Source organism: Oncorhynchus mykiss, chromosome 20 (assembly GCF_013265735.2).
Source record: "Oncorhynchus mykiss isolate Arlee chromosome 20, USDA_OmykA_1.1, whole genome shotgun sequence".
Taxonomy (NCBI): domain Eukaryota; kingdom Metazoa; phylum Chordata; class Actinopteri; order Salmoniformes; family Salmonidae; genus Oncorhynchus; species Oncorhynchus mykiss.
In genome coordinates this window covers 26,423,944-26,437,667 of record NC_048584.1, presented here as the reverse complement: position 1 = coordinate 26,437,667, position 13,724 = coordinate 26,423,944, and the positions used below count along the sequence as shown (strand labels likewise).

Below are 13,724 nucleotides of genomic sequence, written 5' to 3'. Positions count from 1 at the left end.
TGACGATACGAGCTTGGCACACCTGTATTTGGGGAGTTTCTCCCATTATTCTCTGCAGATCCTCTCAAGCTCTGTCAGCTTGGATGGGGAGTGGCGCTGCACAGATATTTTCAGGTGCAAAGATGCTTGATCGGGTTCAAGTCCAGGCTCTGGCTGGGCCACTCAAGGACTTTCAGAGACTTGTCCCGAAGCCACTCCTGCATGTTTTTGGCTATGTACTTAAGGTCGTTGTCCTGTTGGAAGGTGAACCTTCGCCCTAGTCTGAGGTCAAGAGCGCTCTGGAGCAGGTTTTCATCAAGGATCTCTCTGTACTTCATCTTTCCATCAATCCTAACTATACTCCCAGTCCCTTCCACTGAAAAACATCCCCACAGCATGATGCTGCCACCAATATTCTTCACCGTAGGGATGGTGCAAGGGTTCCTTCAGACGTGACGCTTGGCATTCAGGCCAAAGAGTTCAATCTTGGTTTCATCAGACCAGAGAATCTTGCTTCTTATGGTCTGAGTCCTTTAGGTGCCTTTTGGTAAACTCCAAGCGGAGACACAATCCTGTCTCGGAGCTCGAAGGACAATTTGTTTCTTCCTCATGGCTTGGTTTTTGCTCTGACATACACTGTCAACTGTGGGACCTTATATAGACAGGTGTGTGACTTTCCAAATCATGTCCAATCAGTTCAATTTACCACAGGTGGGCTAAAATGTAGAAACATCTCAAGGATGATCAATGGAAACAGGATGCACTGGAGTTCTCACTTCGAGTCTCATATGAAAGGGTCTGAATATTTATGTAAATAAGGTATTTCTGTTTTTTTTTTTTAAGAAATTTGCAAAAATGTTTAAAAACCTGTTTTCGCTTTTTTAACTGTGGGGTATTGTGTGTAGATTGATGAGGAAAATGTTTTATTTAATCCATTTTAGAATAAGGCTGTAAAGTAAACAAATGTGGAAATAGTCAAGGCCTCTGAACACTTTCTGAAGGCACTGTATGTGCCATTTACATTTTTTATACAGAACATTGTATTGCACTCCCTACCTAAGAAATATGCTATAATAATGATTGACTGACTGATTGATTTATTTGTTGATAGAAAATATCTGATTGATTCATTGATCCCAGGTGGTGCCCGTCAACCTGGCAGAGGTGTACCTGCTGCAGTGCAACATGCGTTTCCCTACCCAGTCGTCCTTCGAACGGGCCCTCCCCCTACTCAACGTGGCAGTGGCATCCCTCCACCCCCTCACTGACGAACAGATCTACCAGGCTATCAATGCCGGCTCCCTGCAGGCAAATACACTTATTGCACTGACGGGGAACCGTTTGCATTTCCCATAGGAAAACATGTCACACTTAGCCACCATGCAAACACTACCTGGGCATGTGCAGTTGTATACCGGATAGCAACGATAGTGCCCGTGAAAAAGAACAGCCTTAGCAAAGCTCCTGGGCATGTGCACAGCTAAGAAGCTAAGTTTCTTGGTTTCACCCTCTTTGCTGCAGGGTATGCTGGACTGGGAGGACTTCACACAGCGCGTAGACAACCTAGCCATGTTCCTGGTCAAGAGGAGGGACGGGACCAGGATGTTTGTTCACCCATCCTTCAGGGAGTGGCTGATCTGGAGGGAGGAGGGGGAGAAAACCAAGTTCTTGTGTGACCCCAGGTCAGTGGGTGGATGGGTCTCCTGGTGTGTAGGGGGTGGGTACTATATGAGAGACTGATGTAGTCTTGGATAGAGTTGCAAAAAATTCCCCAAATTCCTAGCTTTTCCAGAAATCACGGTTAGACGTTTCCTATAATCATTAGGGAATTAACAGGAATAAGCATGTTCAACTAACTGTCAACAACATTACATCTAACTATCTACTAACCCTAACTATTTGTGCAGAAGCTCATGGTTTATGTTCCTCCCTGTCTCCCTGTAGGAGTGGCCACACCCTGCTAGCCTTCTGGTTCTCTCGCCAGGAGACCAAGCTGAACCGACAGCAGACCATTGAACTGGGACACCACATCCTCAAAGCACACATCTTCAAGGTTCACCTAACCACACTGCCTACAGACACGCACACAGACTCACACACACACACACACACACACACACTTTCATATGCACACAGCACAACTCAAAGCAGTGACAGCTCAAATGATGTCTATATTTCAGGGCCTAAGCAAGAAGGTTGGGGTTTCCTCGTCCATCCTCCAGGGGCTGTGGGTTTCCTACAGCACAGAAGGCCTGTCCACAGCTCTGTCCTCACTTAGAAACCTGTACACTCCTAACATCAAGGTACTGCTTTAACCTCTACACTCTTAACATCAGGGTAACTTACTGCTTTTCCTTCTTAACTCTTAACATCAATGTAACTTACTGCTTTTCCTTCTTAACTCTTAACATCAGGGTAACTTACTGCTTTTCCTTCTTAACTCTTAACATCAGGGTAACTTACTGCTTTTCCTTCTTAACTCTTAACATCAATGTAACTTACTGCTTTTCCTTCTTAACTCTTAACATCAATGTAACTTACTGCCTTTCCCTTTTAACTCCTATCATTAAGGTAACATACTGCTTTTCCCTTTTAACTCTTATCATCAATGTAACTTACTGCTTTTCCTTCTTAACATCAAGGTAACTTACTGCTTTTCCCTTTTCTTTACATTTTTATTTATTTATTTATTTATTACCCTTTTTTTCTCCCCAATTTCATGGTATCCAATTGTTTTTAGTAGATACTATCTTGTCTCATCGCTACAACTCCCGTGAAGGTTGAAAGTCATGCGTCCTCCGATACACAACCCAACCAAGCCGCACTGCAACCCAACCAAGCCGCACTGCTTCTTAACACAGCACGCATCCAACCCGGAAGCCAGCCGCACCAATGTGTCGGAGGAAACACTGTGCACTTGGCAACCTTGGTTAGCGTGCACTGCGCCCAGCCTGCCACAGGAGTCGCTGGTGCGCGATGAGACAAGGACCTCCCTACCGGCCAAGCCTTCCCTAACCCGGACGACGCTAGGCCAATTGTGCGTCGCCCCACGGACCTCCCGGTCGCGGCCGGTTACGACAGAGCCTGTGCTTTTCCCTTTTAACTCTTATCATCAAGGTAACGTACTGCTTTTCAGTGTTGTCTTCAAGACCACCTAAAGTGAGACCGATTCAAGACCGGAGCAAGTCGAGTCCGAGTCTAGACCAAGACTCGAGGGAGGCTGAGACCGAGTCAAGACCTAGACCGGGCAGGGGAAGAGGGGTCAGAGACAGAGTCAAGACCGAGACCAGAAAAATGCGAGTTCAAGATCATAATTGCAATTTTGTCAAATCCTCACCATAATAAGAGTTCAAAATGTCCAATATTTCTGTGTTCATATTTCAGAACATATGGATTCTTTAGACATTCAGAATAGCGAATAAATGCTGCTGAAGGCAAATAGAGCCACTATACAAATTATTACTAACCCAAACACAGTGGAGCACAATGAGCCTTCTACACCTTCAGAAAAGGGCTAAGGATTTATAAAATAATGATTATAATAATGATCTGATTTAATCTCTTCAGTTTTTGTTGGAAATGAAAGGGTTAACACTGAAGAGAAAAAATATCCTATCAGGATTTTTCTTTGCTAGTCTCTGGGGAGATAAATCTAGCTAGCTAAGTCAGCTATTGGCTAGGTCATCAGAAGCTAGATAAAGGCATCTGCCATTCAACTGTATTAGGGCAACATTTTGGAGTGACGGTGGAATCAACCAATCACATTTTTACTTAATGGGTGGGACCGATTTTACAAAAACGTATGGAAACGTCTGCCTTCTTGAAGGCCAACAGGTCACTGCGCAATAGCGAGCAGTAATTTTCCCACGGTCTCGCTAGCTAGCTTTTGTTGTTGGCTAGTTTTCAGCAGCTGCAGCAGGTGTTATCAAAGAGGATGTTGTTGCTAAATCTCATTAGAATATGTTCATATACACACCCAGGAAGAATGACACTTTTCAAAAATGTTCTGACAAGCTACCACTTAGATATGGTCATTTTCACATTTTCATAAATTCTTAGAATGTTTGGGAATTATATATACTAAGGCATTTGTGAAAATTCTATAGCAATGTAGTGTGGGAAAGGAGCCATGCATTTGGACAATGAATAGACACTGCAGTAAATGAAACCGAATAAAAACATCTGTTTTGTCCAGAACCGGAGTCTACACAGACTGGTGCGCTATAGCCAATCAGAGCTACAGTAGGCTTTTATACAAACAAGCCATAGAACACATTCGCCAAAAGCCACAAAATACACCTGAATGGATTTCTGAAAATATGCTAACACCACTGGAGTCCTCTTACATGTGGGAACGTACAGTCCTATTGATCAAACAACCATGAAAAGGCTCTCTCTCCCTCAGTTATGTACATCAGCAACAACAATATCAACTAATGCTAGCCAGAGCAAGATTAGCTAAAATCTAATGAAGGAACATCAGATAAACCCTCTCAAACTTTTTCTGCTAGTTGTCTGTCAAAATTGCACTGATAAACAATGGGGAATTGTAGCCTCTTCATCCTTCTGCAGCTTGCCTTCCAGTGCATGCTTGTCCCAACCAAGCACCCAAGCTAACTGGCTAGCTTGCTACTTCCAGACACAAATGAGAGAACACCTCACTCTGACCATTTTACTTGCCATAGCTGAGCAGGTTAGACTGTTTACATGTTATCTAGAGCACCTTTTTTTGTCTACGTTTGCTAACACCGGTCATATTCAGCAGGTGTTGTGCTTTTGTAAATTCATCAGTTGTTCTGCGCTCTGGCAATTTCAGATGAAAGTGCTCTGAAATCGTAGTAGATAGCCAGAGTGAATTTTGCATGCGCAAGAGATATGCTAACTGGATAACATTTGTTGAAGTTCTTGCTAGCTAACCACACCTGCATCTCTAGCTGTGTATAGCCATCGAAAAACGATATGACCCACTTACCCACTCTTCCAATGGCTTGACATCCTCCTAGCAGCTAGCTAGCGTTAGGCTCTGTGTTTTTAGCATGCTACATACACTACTGTTCAAAAGTTTGGGGTCACTTAGAAATGTCCTTGTTTTTGAAAGAAAACATATTTTTTTTCTCCATTAAAATAACATCAAATTGTTCAGAAATACAATGTAGACATTGTTAATTAATGTTGTAACAGTGAAGAGGCGACTCTGGGATGCTGGCCATCTAGGCAGACTTGCTCTGTCCAGTGTCTGTGTTATCTTAATCTATTATTTAATGAAGCTGCCAGTTGAGGACTTGTGAGGTGGATATTTATCAGACTAGACACTCTAATGTACTAGTCCTTTTGCTCAGTTGTGCACCGGGGCCTCCCACTCCTCTTTCTATTCTGGTTAGGGACAGTTTGCGCTGTTCTGTGAAGGGAGTAGTACACAGCGTTGTACGAGATCTTCAGTTTCTTGGCAATTTTTCGCATGGAATAGCCTTCATTTCTCAGAATAAGAATAGACTGATGAGTTTCAGGAGAAAGTTCTTTGTTTCTGGACATTTTGAGCCTGTAATCAAACCCACAAATGCTTATGCTCCAGACTCTCAATTAGTCTAAAGAAGGCCAGTTGTATTGCTTCTTTAATCAGCACAACAGTTTTAAACTGTGCTAACATAATTCCAAAAGGGGTTTCTAATGATTCTAATGAATGTTTTTTTCAATGGGAAGTAATAGTTGTGCATTTCAATTGGGAAATGCTTAATGGTTGTGTTTTTGTATTCTTATGATTGGGACCTACTGGCTTATTATGTCTGAGTTTATGGACTGCTTATCCTTTAACATCATTCTGTGTGTGATTGTCTTTCCATCGGCCCTATGCAGTGGTGTAGTGGTGATTTAACATCATGCTGTGTGTGATTGTCTTTCCATCGGCCCTATGCAGTGGTGTAGTGGTGATTTAACATCATGCTGTGTGTGATTGTCTTTCCATCGGCCCTATGCAGTGGTGTAGTGGTGATTTAACATCATGCTGTGTGTGACTGCTGTCTTCCCATCGGCCCTATGCAGTGGTGTAGTGGTGATTTAACATCATGCTGTGTGTGACTGCTGTCTTTCCATCAGCCCTATGCAGTGGTGTAGTGGTGCCTGGAGAAATGGGTATACTCTAATTTTCCCCAAACGTTCCCGCCCAGCGAAGGAAAGTCACCCTGTGTGGAACATCCTGTTTTCCAGTTTTTTTTTATTCGTTTTCCTACAGATTTTTCAGATTTTCACTCTCAAAATCATACTTAAAATATAAATAAAATACAAAAATGTGATGGTCTAAGTCCACAACAATGTTTAAACCACATCAATCTGATTGGATGGGCCTGACATGGCCTGGCTCCCCAGTAGGTTGGCCTTTGTCCACACAGGCACTTCCACGTTTACGCCCCTGATGCAAACAGCGCATGATGACAATTGCATATCACAAATAGCCTACTAACCAACACTTCGGACTAAACTTTTTCAATACCTGGTTTGCATACCCATTGTTGTCTTAGTTAGCATTTACTGTTAGATATCATAAGTTGAAACGTCTTTCCTACCTTACCGGCTACCGATGTCATACTTATGTGAGCTGCTCCATGCCAAAACCAGTTGAGAACTGCACACACTTGCTGCCTGCAGATGATATTCTTCTGAAACTAGATTGTGTGCAGTGCACATGTGAATATATTTAATGTGCTTTGTGATTGTGTAGGCTACATTGTGCATGATTTCTCTATTGTACTACATAAATTGTATACCTTCACTACACTACTTTGATACGCATCAGTATGGATGAAGAAGTCAGTATACACAATTCCCACTGAAAATAACCTGGGTATACGGCTTATACCTGCGTATAGCCTTCTTGTTTTACAAGAAGTGCACTCTCCTACATGAGTGCGCTGGTATTATGGTTGCTGTCCTTTCAGAATCACAAACCTGTCACATACTGAAGACCTATAGGTTCACCACTGTACTAACCTGCCACATTGAAGACCTATAGGTTCACCACTGTACTAACCTGTCACACTGAAGACCTATAGGTTCACCACTGTACTAACCTGTCACACTGAAGGCCTATAGGTTCACCACTGAAGACCTATAGGTTCACCACTGTCCTAACCTGTCACACTGAAGACCTATAGGTTCACCACTGAAGGCCTATAGGTTCACCACTGTCACACACTGAAGACCTATAGGTTCACCACTATACTAACCTGTCACACTGAAGACCTATAGGTTCACCACTGTCCTAACCTGTCACACTGAAGACCTATAGGTTCACCACTGAAGGCCTATAGGTTCACCACTGTCACACACTGAAGACCTATAGGTTCACCACTATACTAACCTGTCACACTGAAGGTCTATAGGTTCACCACTGTCCTAACCTGTCACTCACTAAAGGTCTATAGGTTCACCACTGTCACACACTGAATACCTATAGTTTCACCACTGTACTAACCTGTCACACACTGAAGACCTATAGGTTCACCACTGTACTAACCTGTCACACTGAAGACCTATAGGTTCACCACTGTACTAACCTGTCACACTGAAGACCTATAGGTTCACCACTATACTAACCTGTCACACTGAAGGTCTATTGGTTCACCACTGTCCTAACCTGTCACTCACTAAAGGTCTATAGGTTCACCACTGTCACACACTGAAGACCTATAGGTTCACCACTGTACTAACCTGTCACACACTGAAGACCTATAGGTTCACCACTGTCACACACTGAAGACCTATAGGTTCACCACTGTACTAACCTGTCACACGGAAGTTCTATAGGTTCACCACTGTCACACACTGAAGACCTATAGGTTCACCACTGTACTAACCTGTCACACTGAAGGTCTATAGCTTCACCACTGTCCTAACCTGTCACACTGAAGACCTATAGGTTCACCACTGTAGTAACCTGTCACACTGAAGGTCTATAGCTTCAGCACTGTCCTAACCTGTCACACTGAAGACCTATAGGTTCACCACTGAGAAAACAAGTCTATAATATATATAAAGGCCGTTAAGATACTGTATTAATGTTTTAAGAAAGGAGTGTTTCGGGAAGACATTTCGGTAAGAAATCAGGAGTCCTCACTGTCTGAGACAGAGTCACGACCGAGTACGAGTGTAACCGACACCGAGACAAGACCGATACACTTGAGTATGTGGTCTCGAGACCGGACTTGAGTACTACAACACTGCTGCTTTTCCCTCTTAACATCAAGGTACTGCTTTCCATTTGAAAACAAAAGCCTCACACTCATGGCTCCATAGATACCAGCGTTTGGACAGCTATGCTGCCTTCATCAGGGTTTCAGCTCTCCCTTTGACAGGGGGCCAACCAACTCGCCTGAGGGGCTGTTCCTACTGATAAATTAAACTCTACTTTTGCTACAGTTGTTTTTCTCTGTGTCTAACACTGTGTGAAATCTGTCTGTGTCCAGGTGAGCCGGTTGCTGATGCTCGGTGGTGCCAACGTGAACTACCGTACAGAGGTTTTGAACAACGCCCCGGTGCTGTGTGTGCATGCCCACCTGGGTTACATTGACATGGTGGGGCTGCTGTTGGAATACGGAGCCTCTGTAGACCAGCCCTCAGAGAGCGGTCTCACCCCACTGGGCTACGCTGCCTCTGGGGGACACATGGCTATAGTCAACACACTGTGTCGCAGGAGAGCCAAGGTGAGAGGGGGAAGAGAGGGTGCAGTGTGTGTTTGTAGATTCATCTCTATCTATGGATATGTTCTATGGACGAATGGGGATTGACCATCTTTGTGTGTGTGTGTGTCCATCAACAGGTGGACCACCTGGATAAGAATGGTCAGTGTGCCGTGGTGCATGCAGCTCTCAGGGGCCACATGGAGATGGTCAAGTTCCTTATCCAGTGGGACTGGGCCATGGGACAACCACAACAGCAGCAGCAAGGAGCCTTCAGCAAGAGCCATGCCATCCAGCAAGCCCTCATCGCTGCAGCTAGCATGGGATACACAGAGGTAGGCCTCCCGCATGGGATACACAGAGGTAGGCCTCCCGCATGGGATACACAGAGGTAGGCCTCCCACATGGGATACACAGAGGTAGGCCTCCCGCATGGGATACACAGATGTAGGCCTCCCGCATGGGATACACAGAGGTAGGCCTCCCTGCAAATCTCCTTACTTGGAATATTTTGTGAAATAGATTACTTGGGTATACTGTAGACCTCACTTACCCAGCTGACAGTTTTGTAGAGCTAAGAATATATATTAGATTTTTTAGTCTGGGTAATTTCCCTGCAGTGTGTGGACTGGACAGCAATTCATTGTTTATCCCTATGCGATCCTACTAGTATTGCATGCCACTCACACTAGTGATATTTTGGGAGGTGTAATATGTATCATTATTTCCAACAGATTGCGTCCTACCTGCTGGACCTGCCAGAGAAGGATGAGGAGGAGGTGGAACGTGCTCAGATTAACAACTTCGACACCCTGTGGGGAGAGACTGGTATGCTAAGGCCTCTCGTCATACGCTTTTTAAAAAGGTCTTCAGATACAGTCCGCAGCCTTGTGGAGATTGTTTTCAACCCAGGAAACTATTTTGTTTTAGCCTGTCCATTTTTACAGCGCTGTTTCCTAAGGTAGAATCATTAGGTGTCAGTGGCTTTAGGTTTGACACTTGAATTCTAAACCGATGCTTAGTCTGGGCTAAAGATGAGTTGTAGATCACTACACTTAGATAGAACATGTTAATAAATTGTCTTAAATCAGACAAGTCATGACAGAGGGTTTTGAGCAGACCCATAGAGCGAGGGCTGCAGTGCGGATATGAAAGAGAGAGATTTGCTCTGCTGTTTCTGCTGCTGCTGCGCCAAACAGACACTGGCTGATGTCAGACAGACAGACAGTGCAGTGGTGTCATTGGAGCACAGACAGACAGGGCAGGGCAGAGCTCAGAGCTAGTCTTAGAGGGAGAGTGTGTGTGTGTGTGTGGGGGGGGGGGGTCTGCTCTGCTCTGGGGTGCTCAACTATGACTATGTGGTTCCCACATGTGGATTGGAAAGATTGAGAAAAATCAAGCTATTACTGTTAGAGCCGATTCTCTCTCGCACTCTCTCTCTATACTAATATGACTCTCTCTCTCTATACTAATATGACTCTCGCTCTCTCTCTCTATACTAATATGACTCTCGCTCTCTCTCTTAACTAATATGACACTCTCTCTCAATACTAATATAACTCCTGCTCTCTCTCTATACTAATATGACTCTCTCTCAATACTAATATGACTCTCTCTCTCTCTCTCTATACTAATATGACTCTCTCTCTCTCAATACTAATATGACTCTCGCTCTCTCTATCTCTCAATACTAATATGACTCTCTCTCTCTATACTAATATGACTCTCTTTATCTCTCAATACTAATATGACTCTCGCTCTCTCTCTCTATACTAATATGACTCTCGCTCTCTCTATCTCTCAATACTAATATGACTCTCGCTCTCTCTCTATACTAATATGATTCTCACTCTCTCTCAATACTAATATGACTCTCACTCTCTCTCTCTCTCTCTATACTAATATGACTCTCACTCTCTCTCTATACTAATATGACTCTCACTCTCTCTCTATACTAATATGACTCTCACTCTCTCTCTCTCTATACTAATATGACTCTCACTCTCTCTCTCTATACTAATATGACTCGCTCTCTCTCTATACTAATATGACTCACTCTCTCTCTCTCTATACTAATATGACACTCACTCTCACTCTCTCTCTATACTAATATGACTCTCTCTCTCTCTCTATATACTAATATGACTCTCGCTCTCTCTCTATACTAATATGAATCACTCTCTCTCACAATACTAATATGACTATCGCTCTCTCTCTCAATACTAATATGACTCTCACTCTCTCTTTATACTAATATGACTCTCACTCTCTCTCTCAATACTAATATGAATCTCGCTCTCTCTCTCTCTCTCTCAATACTAATATGACTCGCTCGCTCTCTCTCAATACTAATATGACTCGCTCGCTCGCTCTCTATACTAATATGACTCTATTTCTCAATACTAATATGACTCTTTCTCTCTCAATACTAATATGAATCTCTCTCTCAATACTAATATGACTCGCTCTCTCTCTATACTAATATGACGCTATCTCTCAATACTAATATGACTCTCTCTCTCTCAATACTAATATGACTCTCTCTCTCTCAATACTAATGACTCTCTTTCAAAACTAATATGACTCTCACTCTCTCTCTCAATACTAATATGACTCTCTCTCTCTCTCTATACTAATATGACTCTATCTCTCAATACTAATATGACTATCTCTCTCTATACTAATATGACTCTATCTCTCTATACTAATATGACTCTCTCTCTCTCTCTCTCTCTCTCTCTCTCAATACTAATATGACTATCTCTCTCTCTATACTAATATGACTATCTCTCTATACTAATATGACTCTCACTCTCTCTCTCAATACTAATATAACTCAGTCAGTTAAATCCATAGATGTTACTGTCTGTCTGTCTACGGTCTGTCTGTCTATGGTCTGTCTACGGTCTGTCTATCTACCAGTGTCTACTGTCTGTCTGTCTGTCTACTCCCACCCTCCACTCTGTCTGCATACTAACAAATGACACACATAATGACTGTAAGTCTTATAATGATAAAGTATTTTTTACTGGCTGATCCCTGTGTGACCCTTTACTCTCTCTGTCCTGTTGGGAACAATACTTGTATGACTCAATCAGTTAAATGCATAAATGCACACGACTGTCTACCCCCGCAACACATGTTCTCTCCTTTCTCTCCTCCCTCTTTCGCTACTTCTCTTGTGTTCATCTGTAGTGAGGTCAGAGTTATAAAACACTGTTTTAATGTCGAACATGTCTCATACCTTTATAGGGGAGTATGTTGCGATATATATAACACATATAACTCCTATATAACTCCCTGTATGTTGTGTTGTGTGTTACTCACCCCTGCCCTGTGTGTCCCCACTCTCCATTTCACATCCACTTACTATACAATCTGCATACTAACACATGACTCACACACAATAACTGTCAGTCTTAGAATGATCAAGTGTAAAAAAAAATGTTAAATACTTGTGTTGTATGACATGACTGATCCTCTCCCTGAAGCTCTGACGGCAGCGGCGGGCCGGGGGAAGCTAGACGTCTGCAGACTACTGCTGGAGCAGGGAGCAGTGGTGGCTCAGCCCAACAGACGAGGCATCGTGCCCCTGTTCAGTGCTGTCCGACAGGGAAACTGGCAGGTGAGGCTGAGTTTACCCTTTATAGTGCACTACTTTTGACCAGGGCCCATAACACAGAACACTTCATATTGAAGGTGCTGTAGACTCAGAAAACTGACGTTGCTACGAGCAGCACCACAGATGTTGCGATGAGCGAGATGAAAAGACTTCCCTCTCACATTGTCACACACAGTATCTGCACATGTGCATGGGTTCACTTCACGCTGTTACAGCGTGGTAGGGATGAGACCCTAAACAGCTGAGAAGTTTAGCCTCGCGCTTCAACTCTCTTAGTTGCTGTGGAAATTGACTCACTATTCTGTTTACTTTGTGCACCCATGTCATATCGCAAATCACATCAAATTGTATTGGTCTTATATACATATTTCGCAGATGTTATTGCTGGTGTAGGTAAAAGCTTGTGTTCCGAGCTCCAACAGTGCAGTAATATCTAACAATACACACAAATCAAAAATAATAGAATTATAGAAATATAGAAATATTAGGATGAGCAATGTGTGTGTGTGTGTGTGTGTGTGTGTGTGTGTGTGTGTGTGTGTGTGTGTGTGTGTGTGTGTGTGTGTGTGTGTGTGTGTGTGTGTGTGTGTGTGTGTGTGTGTGTGTGTGTGTGTGTGTGTGTGTGTGTGTGTGTGTGCAGTTCCAGTCAAAAGTTAGGACACACTTACTCATTCAAGTGTTTTTCTTTTCTTTATTTTAAATATTTTCTACATTGTATAATAATAGTGAAGACATCAAAACTATGAAATAACACATATGGAATCATGTAGTTACCAAAAAAGTGTTAAACAAATCAAAATATATATAAGTAGCCACACTTTGCCTTGATGACAACTTTGCATTATCACAATCAACTTCATGAGGTAGTCAGTCACCTGACCTTCATTTTTATTTAATTATTTTTATTTATTTTGGTATTCGATCTAGCAACCTTTCTGTTACTGGCCCAACGCTCTAACCACTAGGCTACCTGCCGCCCCATGTCTTAAAGTAATGATGGACTGTCGTTTCTCTTTGCTTATTTGAGCTGTTCTTGTCATAATAGGGACTTTGTTTTTAACCAAATAGGGCTATCTTCTGTGTACCACCCCTACCTTGTCACAACATAACTGATTGGCTCAAATGCATTAAGAAGGAAATAAATTCCACAAATTAACTTTTAACAAGGCCCATCTGTTAATTGAAATGCATTCCAGGTGACTACCTCATGAAGCTGGTTGAGAGAATGCCAAGAGTGTGCAAAGCTGTCATCAAGGCAAAGGGTGGCTAATATGAAGAAACTCAAATATAAAATATATTTTGATTTGTTTAACACTTTTTTGGTTACTACATGATTCCATATGTGTTCTTTCATAGTTTTGATGTCTTCACTATTAATCCACAATGTAGAAGATAGGAAATGGGTAAAACAGTCAAATCAGACAAAGAGAGATCGAACGGCAATGTTGACA

The 13,724-nt window shown here is 42.8% G+C and overlaps 1 protein-coding gene across 9 annotated transcripts in view; it reads left to right on the top strand.

Moving 5' to 3' along the window:
• The window catches only part of tanc2b (tetratricopeptide repeat, ankyrin repeat and coiled-coil containing 2b), a 220,374-nt gene that overhangs the window by 192,179 nt on the left and 14,471 nt on the right, over nt 1–13,724 (top strand). For all 9 annotated transcript variants that reach the window (XM_021576268.2, XM_021576266.2, XM_021576270.2 and 6 more), the window contains 8 exons: nt 1,120–1,287; nt 1,501–1,661; nt 1,924–2,032; nt 2,160–2,282; nt 8,439–8,675; nt 8,792–8,986; nt 9,386–9,479; nt 12,143–12,276. In XM_021576268.2, the coding sequence (XP_021431943.1) occupies nt 1,120–1,287; nt 1,501–1,661; nt 1,924–2,032; nt 2,160–2,282; nt 8,439–8,675; nt 8,792–8,986; nt 9,386–9,479; nt 12,143–12,276 (1,221 nt within the window). The remainder of the gene's footprint in view (nt 1–1,119; nt 1,288–1,500; nt 1,662–1,923; nt 2,033–2,159; nt 2,283–8,438; nt 8,676–8,791; nt 8,987–9,385; nt 9,480–12,142; nt 12,277–13,724) is intronic.